A 20,415-nucleotide genomic window follows, 5' to 3' on the forward strand; every position below is an offset into this window, starting at 1 on the left:
ATCAATTTAGCACACTTCACCTTATGAAGACAAACCTCATACAAATAAATTCACCATAATTCACCCCTCTGCCCAATCACTCTGAAATTGGGGATGGGTGGTAGCCTCCACCCATTAGGCACTATCTACCAGCCCACCCCACTCCTTTGGGGCAGATCCACTTTCTGCCCCCAATCTGCCCCAAAGACACCCAAACTTCAAAAATTCTCAAAAAATCAGCCCTCTGCCCAATCCCCCTGAAATGGGGGTGGTAGCCTCCACCCATGAGGCACTACCATCCCACCCCACTATTTTGGGGCAGATCCACTTTCTGCCCCCAAACTGCCCCAAAGTCACTAAAACTTCAAAAATTCTCAAAAAATCAGCCCTTTGTCCAAACCCCCTGAAATTGGGGTGGTAGCCTCCACCCATTAGGCACTACCACCCCACCCCACTATTCTGCCCCAGGCCCCACTATCTGCCCCAATCTGCCCCAATCTGCCCCAAAGACATGAAATTTTCAGAAATTTACCAAAAATCAGCCCTTGGCCCAATCCCCCTGAAATTGGGGTGGTAGCCTGCACCCATTAGGCACTACCACCCCACCCCACTCCTTTTGCCCAGATCCCATGCTATGCCCCCGAACTGCCCCAAAGTCACTAAAACCTTAAAAATTCACCAAAAATCAGGATTTTGCCCAATCCCCCCGAAATTGGGGTGGTAGACTCTACCCATTGGGCACTACCACCCCACCCCAAAATTTTGCCCCTGGGCCCCTTTTTACCCCCCCGAATCGATTCGGATTCGTATTCGGATTAAATCCGAATCCGAATCGAATCAAGGGTGATTCGGGTGACCCAGATTCGGGCACAAAACAGAACAGGGGTGATTCGGTTCGGGTCCGAGCCGAATCACCCGAAATCCCGAATTGCACACCCCTACTATTTTTCAAACTGAGAAATTTTCCGCTCCTTTTGTTCAAACCCTCCTCCTCCTCTCTTCACCAGTGAGTTCCACTGAGTGAGTTAGCCACCCAGCTGTCTGACTGTTAACTGCTGCCCTCTGAGTTCACAAACATTCTGCTCCCTTGGACATGCCAGGGATAAGAGGTGCTCTTATCAGAGGTGCTCTTTGTGGTCAAAGTCCAGGGCCTTGACAGCCCCTGGGCCCCCCCAAATCTTCTTTAGTCTGTCCCAGATGGTATGGTCACCCGCTGAAGCATGATTATGCTTAATTGGGGTGGGGGCTCCAAAGGCCTTTAGGTCCAGGCTCCAAAATTACCTAGGTGCACCTCTGCCAGGAATTGAACCTGGGACCTTTTGCATGCAAAGCAGGTGCTCTGGCATTGAGCTACAGCCCCTCTTGATCAGGTGTAGTGTGCTCTTGTGCCCTCCCTCCACCTTCAGGACAGTTTTTTCTTACATGGTCCTTCGGGAATAGATCCATCCAAGCTGCCGTTTTTCTTATCCTTCACATTTGCATTGCTGTCCTTGTTCAGGGATGCATCACCAAGACTTTTGTGGTCAGGTTCATAGTACTAAAGAAGAGAGCACACACACGCAGGAGACTAATCAGCTTCAGCCTTCTCGAAGAAACCTTGAGTTGTCCCTCAACACTCCAAGGGACATTATTATCAGAATGCCTGTCATGAGTTATCCTAGGTCGGCTGTTTGGCAAGAGCACTATGACTAATAGCGTCTTAAAAATATAAACGAGCCTTTCAGCTCCCCAATGTCACATCTACTCTCACAGAATGCTGGGCAGATGCTGAACTTATTTCTTAGATAGAAGAGAAGTCCTGGGTTCAAATCACCCCTTGGCCATGCAGCTCACCGGGTTGCCATGGGCAGGTTATTCTTTCTCAGTCAGCCTAACCTACCTTGCAGGAGTGTAGGGAGGATAACCCAGATGTACACCACTCTGAGTTTGTTGCAGTAAACAAACACCCTCATCAGACATGATGCTGTAACTGCATTCAGAGGCCTGTACACTCTGACATGTTTTTGTGTGGATGACTGTACCTGCATTCATTTTAAACATGACCCTGGGGACAGCCCCCCCTGAAATGCAGGTTACAAGCACAATTCAGACATTACGCTGTACGAGTGTACAGATATCTATACACCAGTACATGTGTTTGTGTGGATGGCTGTACCTGTGTTCATTTTAAAAGTGAACCTGAATACAGGCCCTTCAAGTGTACAGATAAGAAGTGTACTGCTGTACCTGCGTTCAACACAACGTGTGAATAACTGTACTTGTGTACAGATCTGTAGCTCATACAGGTCTATAATCATACCATACACAGATTGTATGAGTGTTATACATAAGATGTTAATAGGGCTATTAAGACTGCAAGTCCTTCCACCTGTTCTAACACTCTAACATGTGCCTTGCCTTCTGTTCTCAGGAAAACAATATTCCAGGGTGAAAATCATCTGTGGGGAAGGATAAGTTGAATTTAATATACCCATTCTTACCAATTATCTTTTTTTCTTGAACACCATCATTTAGTCTGAGGAGGAGCTCTGTATAACCTGAAAGCTCACATCCTGCATTCTGAACACTCTAACAGGAGGGTATTTCCTAATTCACAGAAGAGGCTGTAAGAATGAATGAGCTAGGAATCTGAAATAACCTAGTTCAATGAGAAGCGTGATAAGAATGAAAAACAGCAATAAAAAATATTGGGGGTCTGGGCTGGTCTAATAGCATGACTGAATGTGAAAATCCCATTGCACGTTCATTGAAATTGTTTTTATTAAACCTAATTAGTTTTGCCTCCTTAAAAGGAATTAATAATAGCAACTAAGTAAGCCTGGTCCCACCAGGGCTCTTTGCAGCTACATGTATTAGATGCAACCCATCAAGCTCGTCCCTGGGGTAGCTCCATTTGCCCCGGTGTTAATATGTAATCGTTTCAGTCGTAACGTGCAATTAAAACATTGCTGTGCCCTGTAGAACAAGCCCCTGCAAATAAACCAGCTTCAGTCAACTGTGGTCCAGGACCTTACTGGGTAAAAGGGCTAGCACTGCCTATTAATTCTGATCCTGTTAATTAATCCACATACTTTGAATTCTAATTAGCCACATTATCTGAGGCTGTGGCACACAGAAGCTTGCTTCCTCACACACGGAAGCCATGGGCATTTCACCGAGATGATGGATGGCACCAGAGCAAGGCCGTGGCATGGGAGGTTTGCTGCTTAGCATGGAGTCAGTGCAAAGGACACCGTTTTGCATAACGTTTCCTGGCCCATGTAAAATTATGCATGCTATGGAGAGAGTGGAATTTCCCCTTCCTCTGCCATAACACCAGTACTCAGGGCCATTCAGTGAAACCAATGAACAGCAGATTCTGGACAAACTCAAGTACTTTTTCACATGGTGCATCATTAATGTATGTCAGCGGGGTTCTCAGTGTTGGGTCCCCAGATGTTGTTGGGCTGTAGCTTCCAAAGGGCATTGTGACTGGGGATGATAGGAGTTGGAGTCCAACAACAGCAGGGGACCTAAGTTTGAGAAACCCCCTGACATGCAGCATTCACTGGCACAGGAGGTGTCAATGGCTAGAGGACTGGGCAAAGAGGACTAGGCGAAGTCCTGGAGGAGGAGAGGTCCACCAATGGCTATTAGGCATGATAGCTCAATGGAACCTCCATGTTCAGAGGAAGTGTACCTCTGAATATCAAAAGCATACAACAGGGGAGAGCTGTTGCTTTAAAGCCATGCTTATTACTTCCCTAAGGCATCTGGCTGGTCCCTGTATGAAGCAGGATGCTGGATGAAATGGACCCTTGGTTTCATCATCAACTGCATGGACCATCAACTGCATGGACCTTCGGTTTCATCATGGACTACATGGACCTTGGCCTACATGGACCCTTGGATCATGAAGCTCTGGTTTTTAACCCCTGGATCCTTGGTTTTTAAGCCCTGGACTACATAGACCCTTGGATTCATCATGGCCTACATCATGGACTCTGGACTCTATGGATGGTTGGTTTCATCCAACAGGACTTGTCTTACATTTTTATCCAGGCTATAATACCCATTCCAAAACAACCTATACTTCAATGCAAAAAGTAAAACCGAAGATCATCAAGGAGGTTCCCAAGATCTTCCAAAAGTAGAGCCGGGTCCAGCAATACCCCCAAGCTGTGCACCTGCTCTTTCAAGGGAAGTGCAACCCCATCCAAAAATAATTGAATCCCCTCATCCTTATTGGCTCTCCTGCTGACCAACAGCACCTCCATCTTCCCTGGATTCAATCTCAGTTTGTTAGCCCACATCCAACCCACCACTGGCTCCAGTCCCTGATTCAGGACATCCACTGCCTCCTTAGGATCAGGTAATAGAGAGATAGAGCTGAGTGGCATCTGCCCATTGCTGACAACTCAGTCCAAGTCCCCGGATGTCCTCTCCCAACAGTTTCATGTAGATGTTAAAAAGCATGGGGGACAAAACCAAACCCTGCGGGACCCCACAAGCCCATAGCCAAGGAACCTAGCAGTAATCCCTGACTGCCCTGAGTGTGGCTTAGAGGGACATCGTTTATGGAGGCCTGCATGCCAGACCACATAGGATTATTCCTCAGGAGCATCTATATTTCTCTGGCCAACTCACCAGTTCCAAACATGGGGAGCTGGCACAGATAATGATCTGGAGGTGGAAGCCTTTGAGATAACTCCCTTGTCATGGAAAGATCATCATCTGATGGGGTTTAGTTTGACTCCTCCATCTACCCTCTGCAGGGGTGGTGAACCAATTAGAATGGTCTGCCCCCAGAGGCTTATGAATCTGCTTGGTTTTCAGAGAGCCCTCAAGGGGTTTCCAGTGTCCAGAACTGGTGAATCTGTCGAGGCCCTGGTCAATCTCTGGAACATGGTGACAGCCTGGGCTATTGACACAGTTGCTCCTAAATGCCCTCTCCGGCTTGGTGGAGCCTATTCTGTTCCTTGGTTTCCCCTGGATCTTAGGGCAATGAAATAACACGGACGATGTTTGGAGAAAGAGTCATGATGGATTTGACCAAACACAGGCTGAGGCCATTTTAGGGACTATTCTGTAGCAGTGAGGGTTTTGAAAAAAAAATTTTCCCTCTGTCTTCATTGCATTTGCTCAGTGCAGTTTCATATAGCAAAGGCATTGCTTCACACATCCCCCCAGGTAATGGGGGAGGAACCATCTGCAGCCCATTGTGATGAGCTTGCATGTCAATTTGCAGATAAAGTCTCTCACATCCATGCTGATCTGGACTCCAGAGTTTTGGCAGCTCCCAGCAGACATGCCTTGGGTACCATCTGGTCCATCCTATTGTGTTGGATTTTTTTTCCAGTTAGTGCAGCCTGAGGATGTGGACAAGATCCTGGGCAGTGTGTGGAGAACATCATGTGCTCTTGCCCCTTGCCCCTCATGGCTAATAAAATCTGCCAGGGAGGGTATAGGCAGATTGTTGGAGGCTATAATCAGTGATTCGTTAAGGGAGGGAAAGATACCACCATATCTCAAGCAGGTGATTGTAAGACAATTACTGAAAAAGCCTCCCCTCAATCCCTCAGACCTGGATAACAATAGACTTTTTTCTCTTTGGGGGCAAGGTAATTGAGCATGTGGTGGTGTCTCAGCTGCAGAGGGTTTTGGATGATACAGATTATCTAGACCTTTTTCAATCTGGCTTCCATCTTGGATGTGGGACTGAAACTTTCTTGGTTGCTCTTGTGGATGACTTACACCAGGAGGTTGACAGCGGAAGTGTGTCCCTGTTGGTTCTGCTGGACCTCTCAGCAGCGTTTTATACCATCAACTATGGTATCCTTCTGAACCACCTCTTGAGTATTGGAGGAACTGCTTTGGAATGGCTTTGGTCCTTTCTCGGGGGGAGGGTCCAGAAGGTGGTTCTGGGGGATTACTGCTAGGTTCCTTGGCTGTGAGCTTGTGGGGTCCCGCAGGGTTTGGTTTTGTCACCCATGCTGTTTAACATCTACATGAAACTGCTGGGAGAGGACATCCAGGGACTTGGACTGAGTTGTCAGCAATGGGCAGATGCCACTCAGCTCTATCTCTCTATTACCTGATCCTAAGGAGGCAGTGGATGTCCTGAATCAGGGACTGGAGCCAGTGGTGGGTTGGATGTGGGCTAACAAACTGAGACTGAATCCAGGCAAGATGAAGGTGCTGTTGGTCAGCAGGAGAGCCAATCAGGATGAGGAGATTCAATTATTTTTGGATGGGGTTGCACTTCCCTTGAAAGAGCAAGGTATTGCTGGACCCAGCTCTACTTTTGGAAGCTCAGATGGAGGTGGTGGCCAGGGGTGCTTTTGCACAGCTTCAGCAAGTGTGCCAGCTGCATTCCTTTCTTAAGAAAGTAGATCTGGCCACAGTTACCACACCTTAGTCACATCATGGCTGGATTACTCTAACACACTCTACGCGGGGCTGCCCTTGAAGAATATTCAGAAACTGCAGCTAGTGCAAAATGCGGCAGCTCGGATTTTATCCAGAGCTGCCTGGTGGAAGCACATCACACCCATTTTGAAAGAGCTGCACTGGCTACCAATTTGTTTCTGGGTCCAACTCAAGGTGCTGGTTTCGACCTTTAAAGCCCTTAACAGTTTGGGTCCTGGATACCTGAGGGACCACCTGCCCCCAAGTGTTTCTGCCCACGTGACAAAATCATTGGAGGGGGCTCTACTCTACATGCCGACAATGAGGGAGGCTCAACTGTTGTGCATGTGGGACAGGGCGTTCTCAGTTATTGCCCCCAATCTTTGGAATGCTCTCCCAGTGGGCATCCACTCCTCAGTCTCCATCAGTTTTTAGAAGTAATATCTTGGCTTTTTAACTGGGCTTTTATATGAGTGCTGTTTTTTGTTGCTGCTACTTTGTATTTTATGGTTATATTGTGTATGTTTTTAAAACTTTTAATTAGGTTTGTATTTTATATTCCATTTTAATATCTTGATTGTGTAATTTTCTATAGCTTTATATTGTTTTAAATGTTTGTAAACTGCCTTGGGATTTTTTAATGAAAAGGCGGTAATGAAAGGTGGTATAAAAATTTAACAATAATAAAACATTACTGGAGTCCCTAATCTGCAGGGTGGGGGGCTCTAGTTGCATGAGCAGCAGAATGCTGGGACAGCAAAGGAATGCAAGATGGCAGCTCCTCTTCCATGACTAGAAAAATGTCCACCCAAGAGAAGGTGGCACGCAGCACCATCTATGGCAGCAGCAGAAAACATATTGGGAAGGGGATGCAAAGTGCATATCTGCACGGTGAGGTTGAGCTTTATCTCATATGTGAGGGTCCTGAAAGGGTTATCTCATATGTGAGGCTCCTGGGGGGAAAGGTACTGTGGCAGGCAATGATGGGAGTTGTAGTCCAACAACATCTGGGGACCCAAGTTTGAGACCCCCTGCCTTAGGAGGCTGAGGTCTGGCAGGTGCATGGAGCACCACTGTGACGTACTTTTTCAAAAAGTATCCGCTCTATCTTTTTGTCCTCCTTCTTCAGTGACAGCCAGCGTTCACACTGGAACAAGTAGAAGTCTTCTGTGTCATAGTTGAGGATCTCAACTTTCTCCAGAAACCAGTCGGGCCTTAGCATGGTGTTGTCATGGCGAATGTGGATCTTGTAGAGAATGCCAAGGTCTACAGCCTGCATAGTGAATTTATCCTCCTAGAGGAGATTATATGGAAATAGTTGGTCTCACATCCACAGTATTTTTGTCATGCAACCAGAAATGCATCCAGTGGAACGCTGTGCCTAAAACCTAAATAGCCCTGCATAGAAGCCCTGGCATTTCTGCATGGGCATCACAACTCTCTGCAGTTCATGCTCCTTCTGTGAAGCTTCTTGTGCTTCACCAAAGATGCTCCTGTGGGTCTCATTCTTAAGATTTATTATTTAAGTATTATTTAGGGAGCATATTCCAAAGCCCTGGGGCAGCCACAGAGAAGGCTGAGTCACTACCAAATGAGCTGGCGGCAACCGTATCTGGACTTCTCCAGATGATCTTAATAGGTGACTACAGGGTTCATAACAAAGAAGGTGCTCTCTTAAGTACCCTGGACCCATATTCCATGGGTACAGCAAAACATGTTTCAGTAGACACAAACAGTGGAGGGGCAGAAGGGATGGGGGACAGGTTGCGGATTGCAAGAAAATCTCATATGGGGGCAGAATGATCATGAGGGGGACACTGTCCCAATTTGCACCTCCATCATCACACCTCTGCAATTCTTTTCCTTGGGGCAGAATCACACAACCTGACATAGTAGATCTATTTTGGTCCGCTAAGTAGTTTTTAGCATTTCTGATTAGTTTGAGAAATGCTGAGGCACATTCAGACTAAGTTACTCAGGAGCTACTCAATAGGACAAGTCAATTTCAATAGGACTACTCCGGAATAATTTAATCTGGATACTGCCCCCACTTTTAATGGCTGATTCTGTTGAACCAAACCAGGTCCGGTCCCGTTCTGTGCACACTCGAGCCGGGCCCAGTTCGGTTCGAACTGAGCCGGTTCAAGTGAGCTCGGAGCTCTATTGGTAAAGGGGAATCTGGTAAGGATTCCTCTTTACCAGTAAAGGGGAAGGGGGGGACCAGGGGGTTTCCCTAAAACTAGCTGAGGTGGGAGGGGAGTAAAGTGCCACTGTGGCACCTGTGGTGGCTGTTTGGGGCCCAGTAGTGACTCCCCCACTGCCACTGGAGCAGGCAGGGCTGGTTCAGGCCTCTGTGCAGGCCTGGGGGGGATCACTAAAATGGCCTCCATGCATGTGCAGAGGCCATTTTAGTGACCTCCACACCTGCACAGAGGCCCAAACTGGCCCTGCCTGCTCCAGCAAGGGGGCGGGGAGAGTGACACCACCCCTCCCCCCCACAGCCACCACAGTCACTGGCAGCACTTTTAAGGTAAAACTTTACTCCTCTCCTACCCCAACTAGATTTAGGGAAGCCCCCTGATCGGGGGGGATATTTACTGGTAAAGGGAATCTGGATTCCCTGTTACCAGCAAGTTCTGAGCCAGCTCGAACCAACCTGGGCCTGGTTCGACTCGTATTTGGGCCAAACCAGGCCCAGTTCAGTTTGACCTGAACCCTTTGAGTTGTGCTGGCTCGCACACTCCTAGTGTCTGTGCGAAAATAGGACGCTGCTGTATACTGAGTCAGACCATTGGTCCAACTAGCTCAGTACTGTTTACTCTGACTGGCAGCAGTTCTCTAAGGTTTCGGGCAGGAATCTTTCCCACCCCTACTTGGAGATGCTGCCAGGGATTGAACCTGGGACCTTCTGCATGCAAAGCAGATGCTTTATCACTGAGCTACAGCGGCATCCTGCAGCATGTGACCACTTGTCATGCCTCTGTAGTAGTGTATATAATGAGGAGACCATGTATTCCTGGAAGCCATTATTTCCCATGACAGCCAATGGCAGCCTGAGCTTACAATGCTGACCACTGCCCAGATGCATATACTTGTGCCTGCACCTTGTATCCTCCACCCAGCTTGGCCCCCTTGCTTCCCTTATCACTCCCCAGCACTTTGGTGAATTTACAATTCTCCCCTGCCAACCTCCTGCCACTTAGTAATGACAGCCGAAAGGTACATTTTCCCCTTCATAAGCCCTGCTGCCATGGGTTTCTTACAGCATTTGACCGGACACAGAAAAAATGTCCTCTTCTTGTACCACATTAAGAATTAATATCACAGGTGTTTTTTTTAAAAGCAACAACACCCCAACATTTTATTTATTCTGTACCTGTCCTCTTTCAAATTTGTTGGTGTTCAGTTCAGAGCTGCTGAGTTTTCTCTCCCCTGTATCTCCAAGGTCTCCATAGATAGTCAGGAACACATTAGCATCAGTCCCGGCACCAGGAATATCCCCGGTGTAAACACTAACCTTGTACGTCTGCACTACACAATGGAAAACACACACAGCATTTTAATATATGCTTTTGGAGTGGTGGTACCAAACAGGGATTCTCAACGTGTGGGTCCCCAGATGTAATTGGACTTCAACTCCCATAATTCCTACCAAAGGCCACTGGGGCTGGGGATTATGGGAGCTGAAGTCCAATCACATCTGGGGACCCACACATTGAGAAACCCTGGGTTAGAAGATCATTCTACCAAGTTTACTTCATTCATGCCTTACAACAATTTCAGATTTTCCAAATGTCCCAGGACCTCCTTGGACTGGAGTCCTACACCCTGGTGCCTCAGTGTTTAGAGGAGGGGATTCGAAGCACCCATCTCCTCCTCCTATGGATGGATCCCAAATCTAACCTGGCCCTTCCCTGGGAGCCTAGACCCTCAGCAGCACCAAGGGGGCAAGGGGGGCGGTTCCCATACCTTGGATTGAGAAATCCCCATTGAATTCAATGAGGCTTACTTCCAGGTAAGTGGGTATAGTATTGCAGCTTTTCTGGCCTCCAGAAAGAGCCCTGTGAATGCCCATGGTCCACTCCCACCCCCCCATCCTTGGTGCTGCCCACTCTAAATAGCCCTGAACATTCCCTGCATCATCTTATACTGGTTCCACTTGCCACTACTTCTTGGTCCCATGATATTCTCTGTGCTGCTTGATTTTTCCCATTCTTCCTCTCCTGTTCCCCACCCACCCATCAGTCAGATTAGATGGGGCTGTCCATCCCCAGAACATCTGCCACCGCTCTTCTGGCTTGCCTCACCACCACGATTGACAAAAAGCCACCAGAGATGAACTATGCCCCACGACTCCAGGTTAGGGTGAGCCTGAACATGCTGCCAGCACAGGCTCTGGACTCAGATGGACATATGAAGTTGCATTTTGTTAAGTCAGACAGTTGGTCCATCGAGCCCAGTACTCTGGCTGACAGCAACTCTTCAAGGTCTCGGACAGAGAAGGGTCTTTCTCATCACCGGATACCTGATTGTTTAACTAGAGAAGCCAGGGACTGTTCCTGGCCTGGAACCCCCTGCATGCAAACTATGAGCTCTACCATGGAGCTAGAAATGGTGGAGAATGCATTTCTCCTGTTCCGTTTCATGTTCTTTGTACCCATGCATGTTCAGGAAAGAAGAGGCTTGGCGTATGCTAGCTGGTTTCCTCCAATGCTGCTTAAATTGCAGTCACATCCCTTCAATGTTCTGCAGAATGCAGGAAACAAAAACTAATCTATAATGAATTTGAAAGCATTTGATCTAGTCTAGCACTCTTTTAAGAAGAAAAGAAAAAAGGCTGACTTGAAAGAAAGAAGATCAACTGCAAAGTAAAATTTAACTGCTCTGAAAAGGGTCCTTAAGGATATATTGAAAACCATCAGCGAAGATGATATGATTATGAAAGCCCATTGCTCAATATATGATGGAGTTTTAACACGATCAAACTGAGCTGAACAATTTTACACAATTAAATGCCTGTTATGTTAAAGTGCATGTAAGCACTTGTTTATGCTGTCCTTCATGCGAAGAGTATGAACCCCTTAACTGGATACAGTCTTGTATTTGTTTACAATCAAGGGGGTAACCTGAGCCTATTGCCTATATTGGCTGACCTCCAGACTACACTACTGCTTGCGGTGGCTCACAACATTAAAAAAAATTGATATAGTATACAGTTAAAAAAATAATAAAGTTAAACAAGTTAAAAGACCAAGCTAAAATCACATTTGAAATTACAAATTTCAAAAGTTTCAAATGAAAAGTTATTAGTAAAAAGCTAAAAACTAAGAACTAAATACAAATACATATCAGACCAGGCTGCATGCCAGGTTTTATCCCGCCCCCCCCCCCCATTCAATAGTAGGATCTTGCATCCCAAGGCTGGACAGGGCTCCCTCAGTTCCTTGGAAGTGCAGTCATGGCTGACTGCCAGCTAGGAGTAACAGTAGGTTTCAAAGGATGATTTGCTTGGCTCACAATAAAGCCTTTCCTATAGGGCCACAGCTAATGAGGTAAAAAGTGTGTACTGGGTCAACAGCTGAAATCTGACTTACTTTCCAGTGGATCATCGATTGCTTCATCAATCTGCTTGAGTGTCCCATCTTTCAGGAGTTTTTCAGTAAAGACGTTGGATGGAACGAGCTCTCTCATAATCTCACCATCATCTTCAGATTTTGCTAGCCACCTATCACATGGGAATGTGGTTTTTTCAGAGCCCTGATGCGGCAACACACACACACACAAGAGACAACATGAGTAGGGCAATAACATTTATAAATGGCAGGTTGTAGCAATCAGATATTATTTATTTGTTTAGTTGTCCTTAAGATTAATACATTCTGAAATGTCTTCTTTTGCCCTCCCGTAACTGCGACTACAGAGCTGCCGAAGAACATCTTGCTCTGGTGGGTGGAGGGAAGGAGAAAGAAGACAACCTGTGCAACCTGTCAGGGAGCCTAGCTGAACACAGAAGCAAAGAAGGAGAAGGAGAAAGAAGATAGTGCAGCCTGTCAGGAAACCTAGTTGAACCCAGTAGCATAAAAAGAAGGAGAAAGAAGACAGTGCGGCCTGTCAGGAAGCCTAGTTGAACCTAGTAGCATAAAAAGTAGCATTTCTCATAGCAGCATTTCTTTTATGCTTTGCCAAGTGTTTAATGTAGGGGGATGGTCTCTTTTTGCATTAAATTCCCCACATTACACATTTCTGTATTTGTACTCCTGTGCTTTATGGTTTTAAAATGTTTTCTTGGCTCTGTTATATTTTAATAGAGGGCCCTTTGCAGGGCCAAAAGGCGAGCATGCAGATTTCTAAAAACAAGAGAGCTGTCTTAGATTGAGCCAGACCATTGGCTGGCTCATCATGTCCAGTACTGTGATTGGCCCTGGACCGTCCCCGCCCGTCCCCGCCCCCCGCTCCAAGGATACAGGTAGAGGTATTTCCCATCCCTGTGATCCTTTCGGTTGAGATACTGGGCACTCACCATGGACCTTCAGTAAGCAAATTCTGTACTCTATCACTATCTCTTTCCAGAGAACTGGGTATTCTTGCTCTTAGTCGGTTCTCCTAAGCTCTTGCCCAGCACTTATGGCCTCCCAGCTCCTCTCCAGAGGCCAAAATACATTCATGTAATATGCAAGGCACATCATGGGGGAGGAGCTTATTTTCACCCAGCAACTGGCCATGCCTCCCACTGCCAGAAGCACTGCGTTACTGTCTGCCCCCCCCCACTCCTGCTTCCTCTCTGTAATATCAGGGAGATGAGATCTGACTAAAAATGCTCCCATTTGCCTGCTGCCCCTCCCCATACTGGATACAGCAGATGGAATACAATTTTGAGACATAATTGGCACACATCGGTGTGGCTTTAGCCCTCTGCGGTGAATTCAACTTGGCCTGCCCAAATGCTTTCAATTTAATCTGACCTCATTTTCCTCCCTTCGCAGCGCACAGATACATCGCGTTGCTTCTTAACAGTCTAATCAGGTAGCAGAGCTTTTAGAGGCTTTGGCAGCCCATTGCTATCCCATGGCAGGCCGTAATATCCTGCGGCGGAGTACGGCACGATCATGCAGCAGTCGGCTTTTCTTCTTGTCCTCCTCCTCCTCCTCCCCTCCTCACGTGCCCGAATCAAAAAGCTCAGCAGGAATATGTGCGGCTCTCCACGCTGCTAAAAGCGCACGGCCTGCCTGCTGTTCTTTGAGGCTCCTCATTTACTGGGTTTTTGCAAAAGGCTGGTTGTGCCTTTAGGAAGCTGAGCAAGTGCAGAAAGGAGCGGAAAGCAAAAGCCTTCTGGGCAGAGGCAGTTAGGAACTGTCCACGGGGAGCTATCCAAGGTGCTGATTCCAATATGCCCATGAAAGGGGCCTGCAGTCAGATTGGATTGCCTGTTTCAAGTCGGCATACAATCTAGCACTTGCTTTCTAGTGTCACAGTTCTTCATCGCCCCTCTTGTCTAGGCCCTTTCTGTCAGGCCCTCATTTTCTCAGTGTATTGCTTCCCCTCTTTTCCTTAGCCCTCTTCCAGATCCATTCACACACACCCCAAACTCCTGCTGCTGCTTCTCATCCCACGGTCAGGGCCGACCTTGGTGTGTGTGTGTGTGTGTGTGTGTGTGTGTGTGTGTGTGTGTGTGTGTGGTGAGATGAGCTGTCACCCAGGGCACCTATCTGAAGGGGTTGTTGAGTTGAGCTTGGTGGCTCACTGTGTGTTGATCGCTGTCTGCAGTGAGCAGGGGAGGAGGATGCAGAACCCAGGAAGAGTTTTCTCTGCCCAGTGGCTTTCTTAGGGTAAGAGAGAGGGGGCTAGGTTGGGAAAAAGATGGAAGGAAAGAGCTGGAGAGAGGGCAGAACACTGAAGACAAAGCTGTAGAAGGGCTGTGAGGCTTCGGTGGGATCCCCAAACAGGAGCAGGAAAGCACTGGCAGCAAACGCAGCAAATAATTGAGAAGGAGCTCTGTCTGGACCTTTTTGCTAGGAAAGCCTGGGAACAGTCACAGGAGTTGTTACATGCCTATGTTTTGCAATCCTGAACAAGCCAGCTTGGCAACACTGATAAACTATTTGTTGGAGGGGGGGGGATCAAGGGCATTCCTCAGCCAGGGCACTATTTATCTAAAGGCTGGCCCTGCCCTAAATCCATTCTCTCCATTGCACTTCAGCCACTCTGCCTCCTTCCTTAGCCCCCCTGCTTCCGAGAGGCTCTCTTCATTCCTCTTCCCACCCCATAGCCTCATTACTGTAGGGCAGCAAAAACTGAGGAGCAGACACAGAGGGGATAAAAAGCTGGGGAATGGTGTTGCAGGTGCTGAGAGGGCAAGGGGCAGCAGCTGTGGCTGCCCACCTCTCCCTGGCACACAAGGGAGGCATCCTTAGACTGGATGCTTGTTTTTGGATCTAGAAGGGTGTGTGTTCCTACAGTGCATAATGTGCAGCAGCAAGATCTCATTAGTTTCAGTGAGACAAGGAAGTGCATCTGCTGCACTTTCCCCAGGATCCCTTGATGCTGCTTGCTTCACTCCGTCATTAGGAAAGCTCTCTGCCTCCCAGTCCAGCACAACCTTATGGTGTAATTACACATCACAAAGCAAACAGAGAATTCCTCCTAATACTGTAGCTTTCCTCACAACACTACTGCAGGCCTGGATTTGCAAGAATTGGCAGGTAAGACCGGGGTGGAGGGAGGATTTAACTCTTCCCCTACCCATAAATTATCTCTTTCCTTTCTCCCCCAAGCTGTTTTAATGCATTTTAGAATCACAGAATCATAGAATTGCAGAGTTGGAAGGTACCTATGCAGCACCAGGAGCTTGTACAAAGTAAGGGTGTGCAAAAAAACAACTGGCCCAGTTTGGTTCGAGTACAAACTGAACTCAAACCAGACCTGGCCAGTTCAGTTTTGCACCCCCTTGAACCCCCCAGTTCAGTTCAGGGGGGTTCACGAATTTAAAAAAATTCTTTTTAATCAACTTACCCCCTCTGGGAGGCTTCCTCGAGGCCACAGCGGGGTTCTCCGGATGTTTTCCCCGCTGGCCTCCATTACTGCCAAAATTGTGCAGTTCCAGCATTCTTTGGCCCGTTCCGGGCCTACTCTCCATCATGGTGGCCATTTTGGAGGCCGCTGTGCATTCCCAATGGGCCTCTGCGTGGCCTGACCCGGCCACGCAGAGGACCATTGGGAATGCGTGGTGTCTTCCAAAATGGCCGCTCTGTCGGACAGCAGCCCTGGAACAGGGCATAGACCACCTGAACTGGGTGATTTGGGCAATAATGGAGGACAGTGGGTGAGGGGGAACCACTGGAGACCTACCCCCAGCCTTGGAGAAGCCCCCTGGAGGAGTAGGTTTATATATATATATATATATATATATATATATATATATATATATATATATATATACACACACACACACACACACACACATACATACATATAAATAAATTTAGATAGATAGATAAGATAGATAGATAGATAGATAGATAGATAGATAGATAGATAGATAGATAGATACTTCAAACCCCTCAAACAGGTTGGGGGTTTCAGTTCTGTGTGATTTGGTTTGACATCAAGCCATTGAACTGAAATGGTTTGATGCGGAACAGGTTCAGTTCCAGACTTGTTCGCACATCCCTAGTACAGAGTATTCAGCTTCAGCCAAAGTAACAGACTTAATAAAGAGCTATTCAGGGAGCTGCACTTAGGGTTGATGTTTGATGGGAGCCACCACTGGTTTGCAATGAAGAACACTGGTGAAAGGCAACTTCATCAGTTCACAGATGAAACTGAGAGTCAGTGAGTTGCTTAAGGCCACCCAGTATGTTCTTGGCTACAATGAGATCTCAACTAGGGACTTTTGGCTTCAGAGCTCATTTTCTAAACCCTGGTTCTGCACGGTCCTTGGTTTGCCTCTGTGCTTCTGGCAGAAAACTTCTGGTGCAATCAATGCAGCAAACACAAAGTTAACCTCAACACCCACCTTCCCATTGGGTAAAAGCCTGCGGATCTGCACTCGATCAAGATGCCAGCCAGAATTGATCCCCGAGCCATCATGTCCAATGCGAATCTTTTCAAGTATGTCTCCAATGTCCTCCAGCTGAAGAAATTAAGGGAAACATGCCAACATCAGCCAAAGCTTTGTAAGTTTGGTATCTCTATATCTGGCACCAAATCCCATTTGTTCCATCAGTTTGTATCTTGCGTCTTAATGGGATATGAACTCTGGAATAGCATCTGATGGCATCTCAGATTCAGATTTGTAAGCGGATATCAGATACAGATACAGATTCATATCAGTTTCTGAAGCGGATGGCACAGATTCTGAGGGTTTGCTGAGGGTTGTAGCCAATGAATTTCTGGGCATTAATTAATTAACATATTATTGCATTGCAGCTGTCTTCTACTGAGGCAGATCATTGGTCCACCTAGTTCAGTACTGTCTACACTGACTGGCAGCATCTGTCCTGGGTTTTAAGCAGGGGTCTTTCGAGTCCTACCTAGAGAGGCTTCCAAGGATTCACCTGGGACTTTCAGCACACAAAGTAGCTGCTCTGCCAAGAAGCTATGGCTCCTCTTTAAGCTGTTTAATCACTTTAAACTGGTTAAGCACTTTAACCTGGTTGTATTCTATTTTGCTTTAGGTCTTTATGCGTCTAGTTTTTTCTATCACACGTTTGTGTCAGAGGTAGCCAAACTAGTAGCCATAGATAGACCTGTCCACCATGAATCTGCTAAGCCCCTTTTAAAGCCATCCAAGCTGGTGGCCATCACCACATCCAGTGGCAAGGAATTCCATAGATTAATTATGTGCTGTCTGTGTGAAAAAGTACTTCCTCTTGTCGATCCTAAATTTCCTGACCTTCAGTTTCATGGGGTGACCCCTGGTTCCAGTGTTGTGAGAGAGGGAGAAAAAATTATCTCTGTCCATCCTCTCCACTCCATGCATCATTTTATACACCTTGATCATGTCTCCCCTTAGTCACCTCTTTTCTAAGGTAAAGAACCCCAGATGCTGTAGCCTAGCCTCATAAGGAAGGTGCTCCAGGCCCCTGATCATCTTGGTTGCCCTCTTCTGCACCTTTTCCAGTTCTACAATATCCTTCTTAAGATATGGTGAGTAAAGCCGTCTGCAATACTCCAGATATGACCGCACCATAGATTTGTATAAGGGCATTATAATATTAGCAATTTTTTTTTATTTTCAACCCCCTTCCTAATTACTCCTAGCATGGAATTAGCCTTTTTCATAGCTGCCACACACTGAGTCAACACTTTCAATGAGCTGTCCACCATAACACCAAGATCTGTCTCCTGGTCAGTCACTGACAGCTCAGATTCCATCAGTGTATATGTGAAGTTGGGGGGGGGTTGCCTCAATATACCTCACTTTACATTTGTTTTCATTGTTTACATTGAACCAAATTTGCCATTTTGTTGCCCAGTCCCCCAGTTTTGAGAGATCTTTTTGGAGTTCCTCATAATCTGTTGTGGATTTCACTACCCTAAATAGTTTAGTGTCATCTGCAAATTTGGCCACTTTGCTGGTCACCCCAAATTCTAGATCGTTGATGAACAAGTTAAAGAGCACCTGTCCGAATACCAATCCCTGGGGGACCCCACTTCCTACCTACTCCCATTGTGAAAACTGTCCATTTATGACTACTCTCTGTTTCCTGTCCTTCAACCAGTTACTGATCTGCACATGAACCTGACCCCTTATTCCATGACTGCTAAATTTACTCAAGAGCCTTTGGTGGGGAACTTTATCAAAAGCTTTTTGGAAGTCCAAGTATATTATGTCAACTGGATCACCTTTATCCTCATGCCTGTTGACACTTTCAAAGAACTCCAAAAGCTTAGTGAGGCAAGAATTTCCTTTGTAGAAGCCATGCTGGTTCTCCTTCAGCAAGGCCTTTTCTTCTATATGTTTAACAGCTTTGTTCTTAAGTATGCTTCCATCAATTTACCCAGCACCGGTTAAGCTGACCTGCCTGTAATTCCCTGGATTTCCCTGGATCCCTTTTTGAAAATTTGAGTTACCTTGGCTACTTTCCAGTCTTCTGATATTGGGTCTGATTGTAAGGATAAGTTACATATTTTTGCTAGGAGATCAGGAATTTTACATTTGAGTTCCTTCAGAACTCTTGGGTGAATACCATCCGGCCCTAGCAATTTGTTAATTTTTAGTTTTTCAAGACAATTTAGAATATATTCCCTTGTCACCTCAAACTGGCCCAGATGTAAAGAACTCATTCAGCATCTCTGCAATCTCTTTATCCTCCTTAATAATCCCTTTCACACCCGTATCATCTAAGAGGCCAACTCTGGCAGATTTTCTACTTCTGATATATTTAAGGAAGTTTTTGTTATTCCCCTTGATAGTTCTAGCTATATGCTCCTCAAACTCTCTTTTTGCATCCCTTATTGTTTCTTTGCATTTCTTTTGCCAGAATTTATGTTCCTTTCTATTCTCTTCATTCAGGCAGGATTTTCATTTTTAGAAGCTTATTTCCTTTCCTTTTATAGATTCCCTGGCTCTTCTTGTTAACCATGCTGGCATCCTCCTGGACATGGTGGTACATTTCCTCTATCTTGGTATACATTCCAACTGAACTTCTAGTATTGTTGTTTTAAATAAGTTCCATGTTATGTGTTTTACAACTAATGTTGATGCCGCATTCCCCATTCACTTTCTCCTGACTGTTCAGGGTGATATGACCAAGCTCTCACTTGGCAAAGAGAGAATTAAAAACCTCTCCATTTATTTGAAAACAACATTTTTGATGATGTTCTCGATTTCCTTCCTTGTCTGCCTGTTCTAAACAAATAGCCTGCTTCAGTTCTATGCATTGTAATAAGCCGCTATGTGACTTTTAAGACAAACATGACATAAACCAGTAAAAACAACAACAAGAAGAAGAGTGTGTTTATGGCATCACTTTCCACACTGCCAGAAAATCACCTCCTCGAAATGGAGCTGATAACAGTTCTTAAAATGCTTCTAGGATGCCGTCTGCAGAATACAAAGCAGCTCTGGCAGCAAAACTACTCCCCACCCCCCACCCCCCAAAAGAGGCAATTCACAGCTGTGGGAGATCTGGAATTCTGGAATTGTTTGTAGATTCTCACAAGTAGATGACAACAGAAAATACTTTACCCTTCTTTCCCTTACCTTTCACTACCTGTCAATACTTTCGGGGCACTACCTGCCCCCCTTTTAACTGAGCAAAGAGGCACCTTTTAAAAGTGGTAAGCAGGGGGAGAGCAAGAGGCCCTATCCATCCCCAGCACAGCATCCCTCCAGTGACTGTTGCTGGTGTCTATCTTATGTTTCTTTTTTAGATGGTGAGCCCTTTGGGGACAGGGAGCCATTTTATTTATTTATACCTATGTAAACCACTTTGTTAACTTTGTTTGAAAAGTGGTATATAAATATTAGTCATATTCGTATTCCCACTGCAAAAAGACCGCCAAGCAAAAAACGAATCTGCAGAAGGTTTGTTTTTTGGCGGGGGGCGGGGGGCGCTGTAGCTCAATTATAATGCACCTGCTTTGCATGTAGAAGGTCCAAGGTTCAATCTCTCGTTTCCCCAGGAAGGGCTGGCAAAGACCCCTGCCAGTCAGTATAGACTATACTGAGCTGGAAGAACCAACAACTTGGTTCAACCTAAGGTGGCTTTGAGGGCTGAAGCCCTGGCTCAGTGGTGGTGAACCTGCAATTAGTCCAGGGTAGCATAGAAAGCCAGCATGGCATAGTGGTTAGAGTGCTGGACTAGGACTGGGAAGAGCCAAGTTCGAATCCCCATTCAACCATGAAACTCTGGCCCAGTTATGTATCTCTCAGCCTAACCTACCTCGCAGGGTTGTTGTGAGGATAAAAATAATCATGTGTGCTCTAAGCTCCTCAGAGAAAGAGCGGGGTAAAAATAAATAAATAAATAAATAAATAAATAAATAAATAAATAAATAAATAAATGCTTGATAATAATCAAAACTTATAGCTTTACAGCCATTGAA

The 20,415-nt window shown here is 46.2% G+C and overlaps 2 protein-coding genes across 2 annotated transcripts in view; both read right to left on the bottom strand.

Moving 5' to 3' along the window:
* Positions 1 to 12,955, bottom strand: part of LOC128345761 (lipoxygenase homology domain-containing protein 1-like) — a 71,578-nt gene extending 58,623 nt beyond the window's left edge. The window contains exons 1-5 of the mRNA XM_053298188.1: positions 12,887 to 12,955; positions 11,961 to 12,123; positions 9,743 to 9,897; positions 7,451 to 7,660; positions 1,402 to 1,516 (exon numbers count right to left, since the gene is read on the bottom strand). Of these exons, the coding sequence (XP_053154163.1) occupies positions 1,402 to 1,516; positions 7,451 to 7,660; positions 9,743 to 9,897; positions 11,961 to 12,123; positions 12,887 to 12,889 (646 nt within the window). The 5' untranslated portion in view covers positions 12,890 to 12,955. The remainder of the gene's footprint in view (positions 1 to 1,401; positions 1,517 to 7,450; positions 7,661 to 9,742; positions 9,898 to 11,960; positions 12,124 to 12,886) is intronic.
* A 3,306-nt stretch (positions 12,956 to 16,261) lies between these two features.
* The window catches only part of LOC128348218 (lipoxygenase homology domain-containing protein 1-like), a 90,472-nt gene continuing 86,318 nt past the window's right edge, over positions 16,262 to 20,415 (bottom strand). The window contains exon 20 of the mRNA XM_053303958.1: positions 16,262 to 16,495. Coding sequence (XP_053159933.1) covers positions 16,262 to 16,495 — 234 coding nt within the window. The remainder of the gene's footprint in view (positions 16,496 to 20,415) is intronic.

The sequence above is a fragment of the Hemicordylus capensis genome, chromosome 2 (assembly GCF_027244095.1).
Source record: "Hemicordylus capensis ecotype Gifberg chromosome 2, rHemCap1.1.pri, whole genome shotgun sequence".
In the NCBI taxonomy this organism is placed as follows: Eukaryota; Metazoa; Chordata; class Lepidosauria; order Squamata; family Cordylidae; genus Hemicordylus; species Hemicordylus capensis.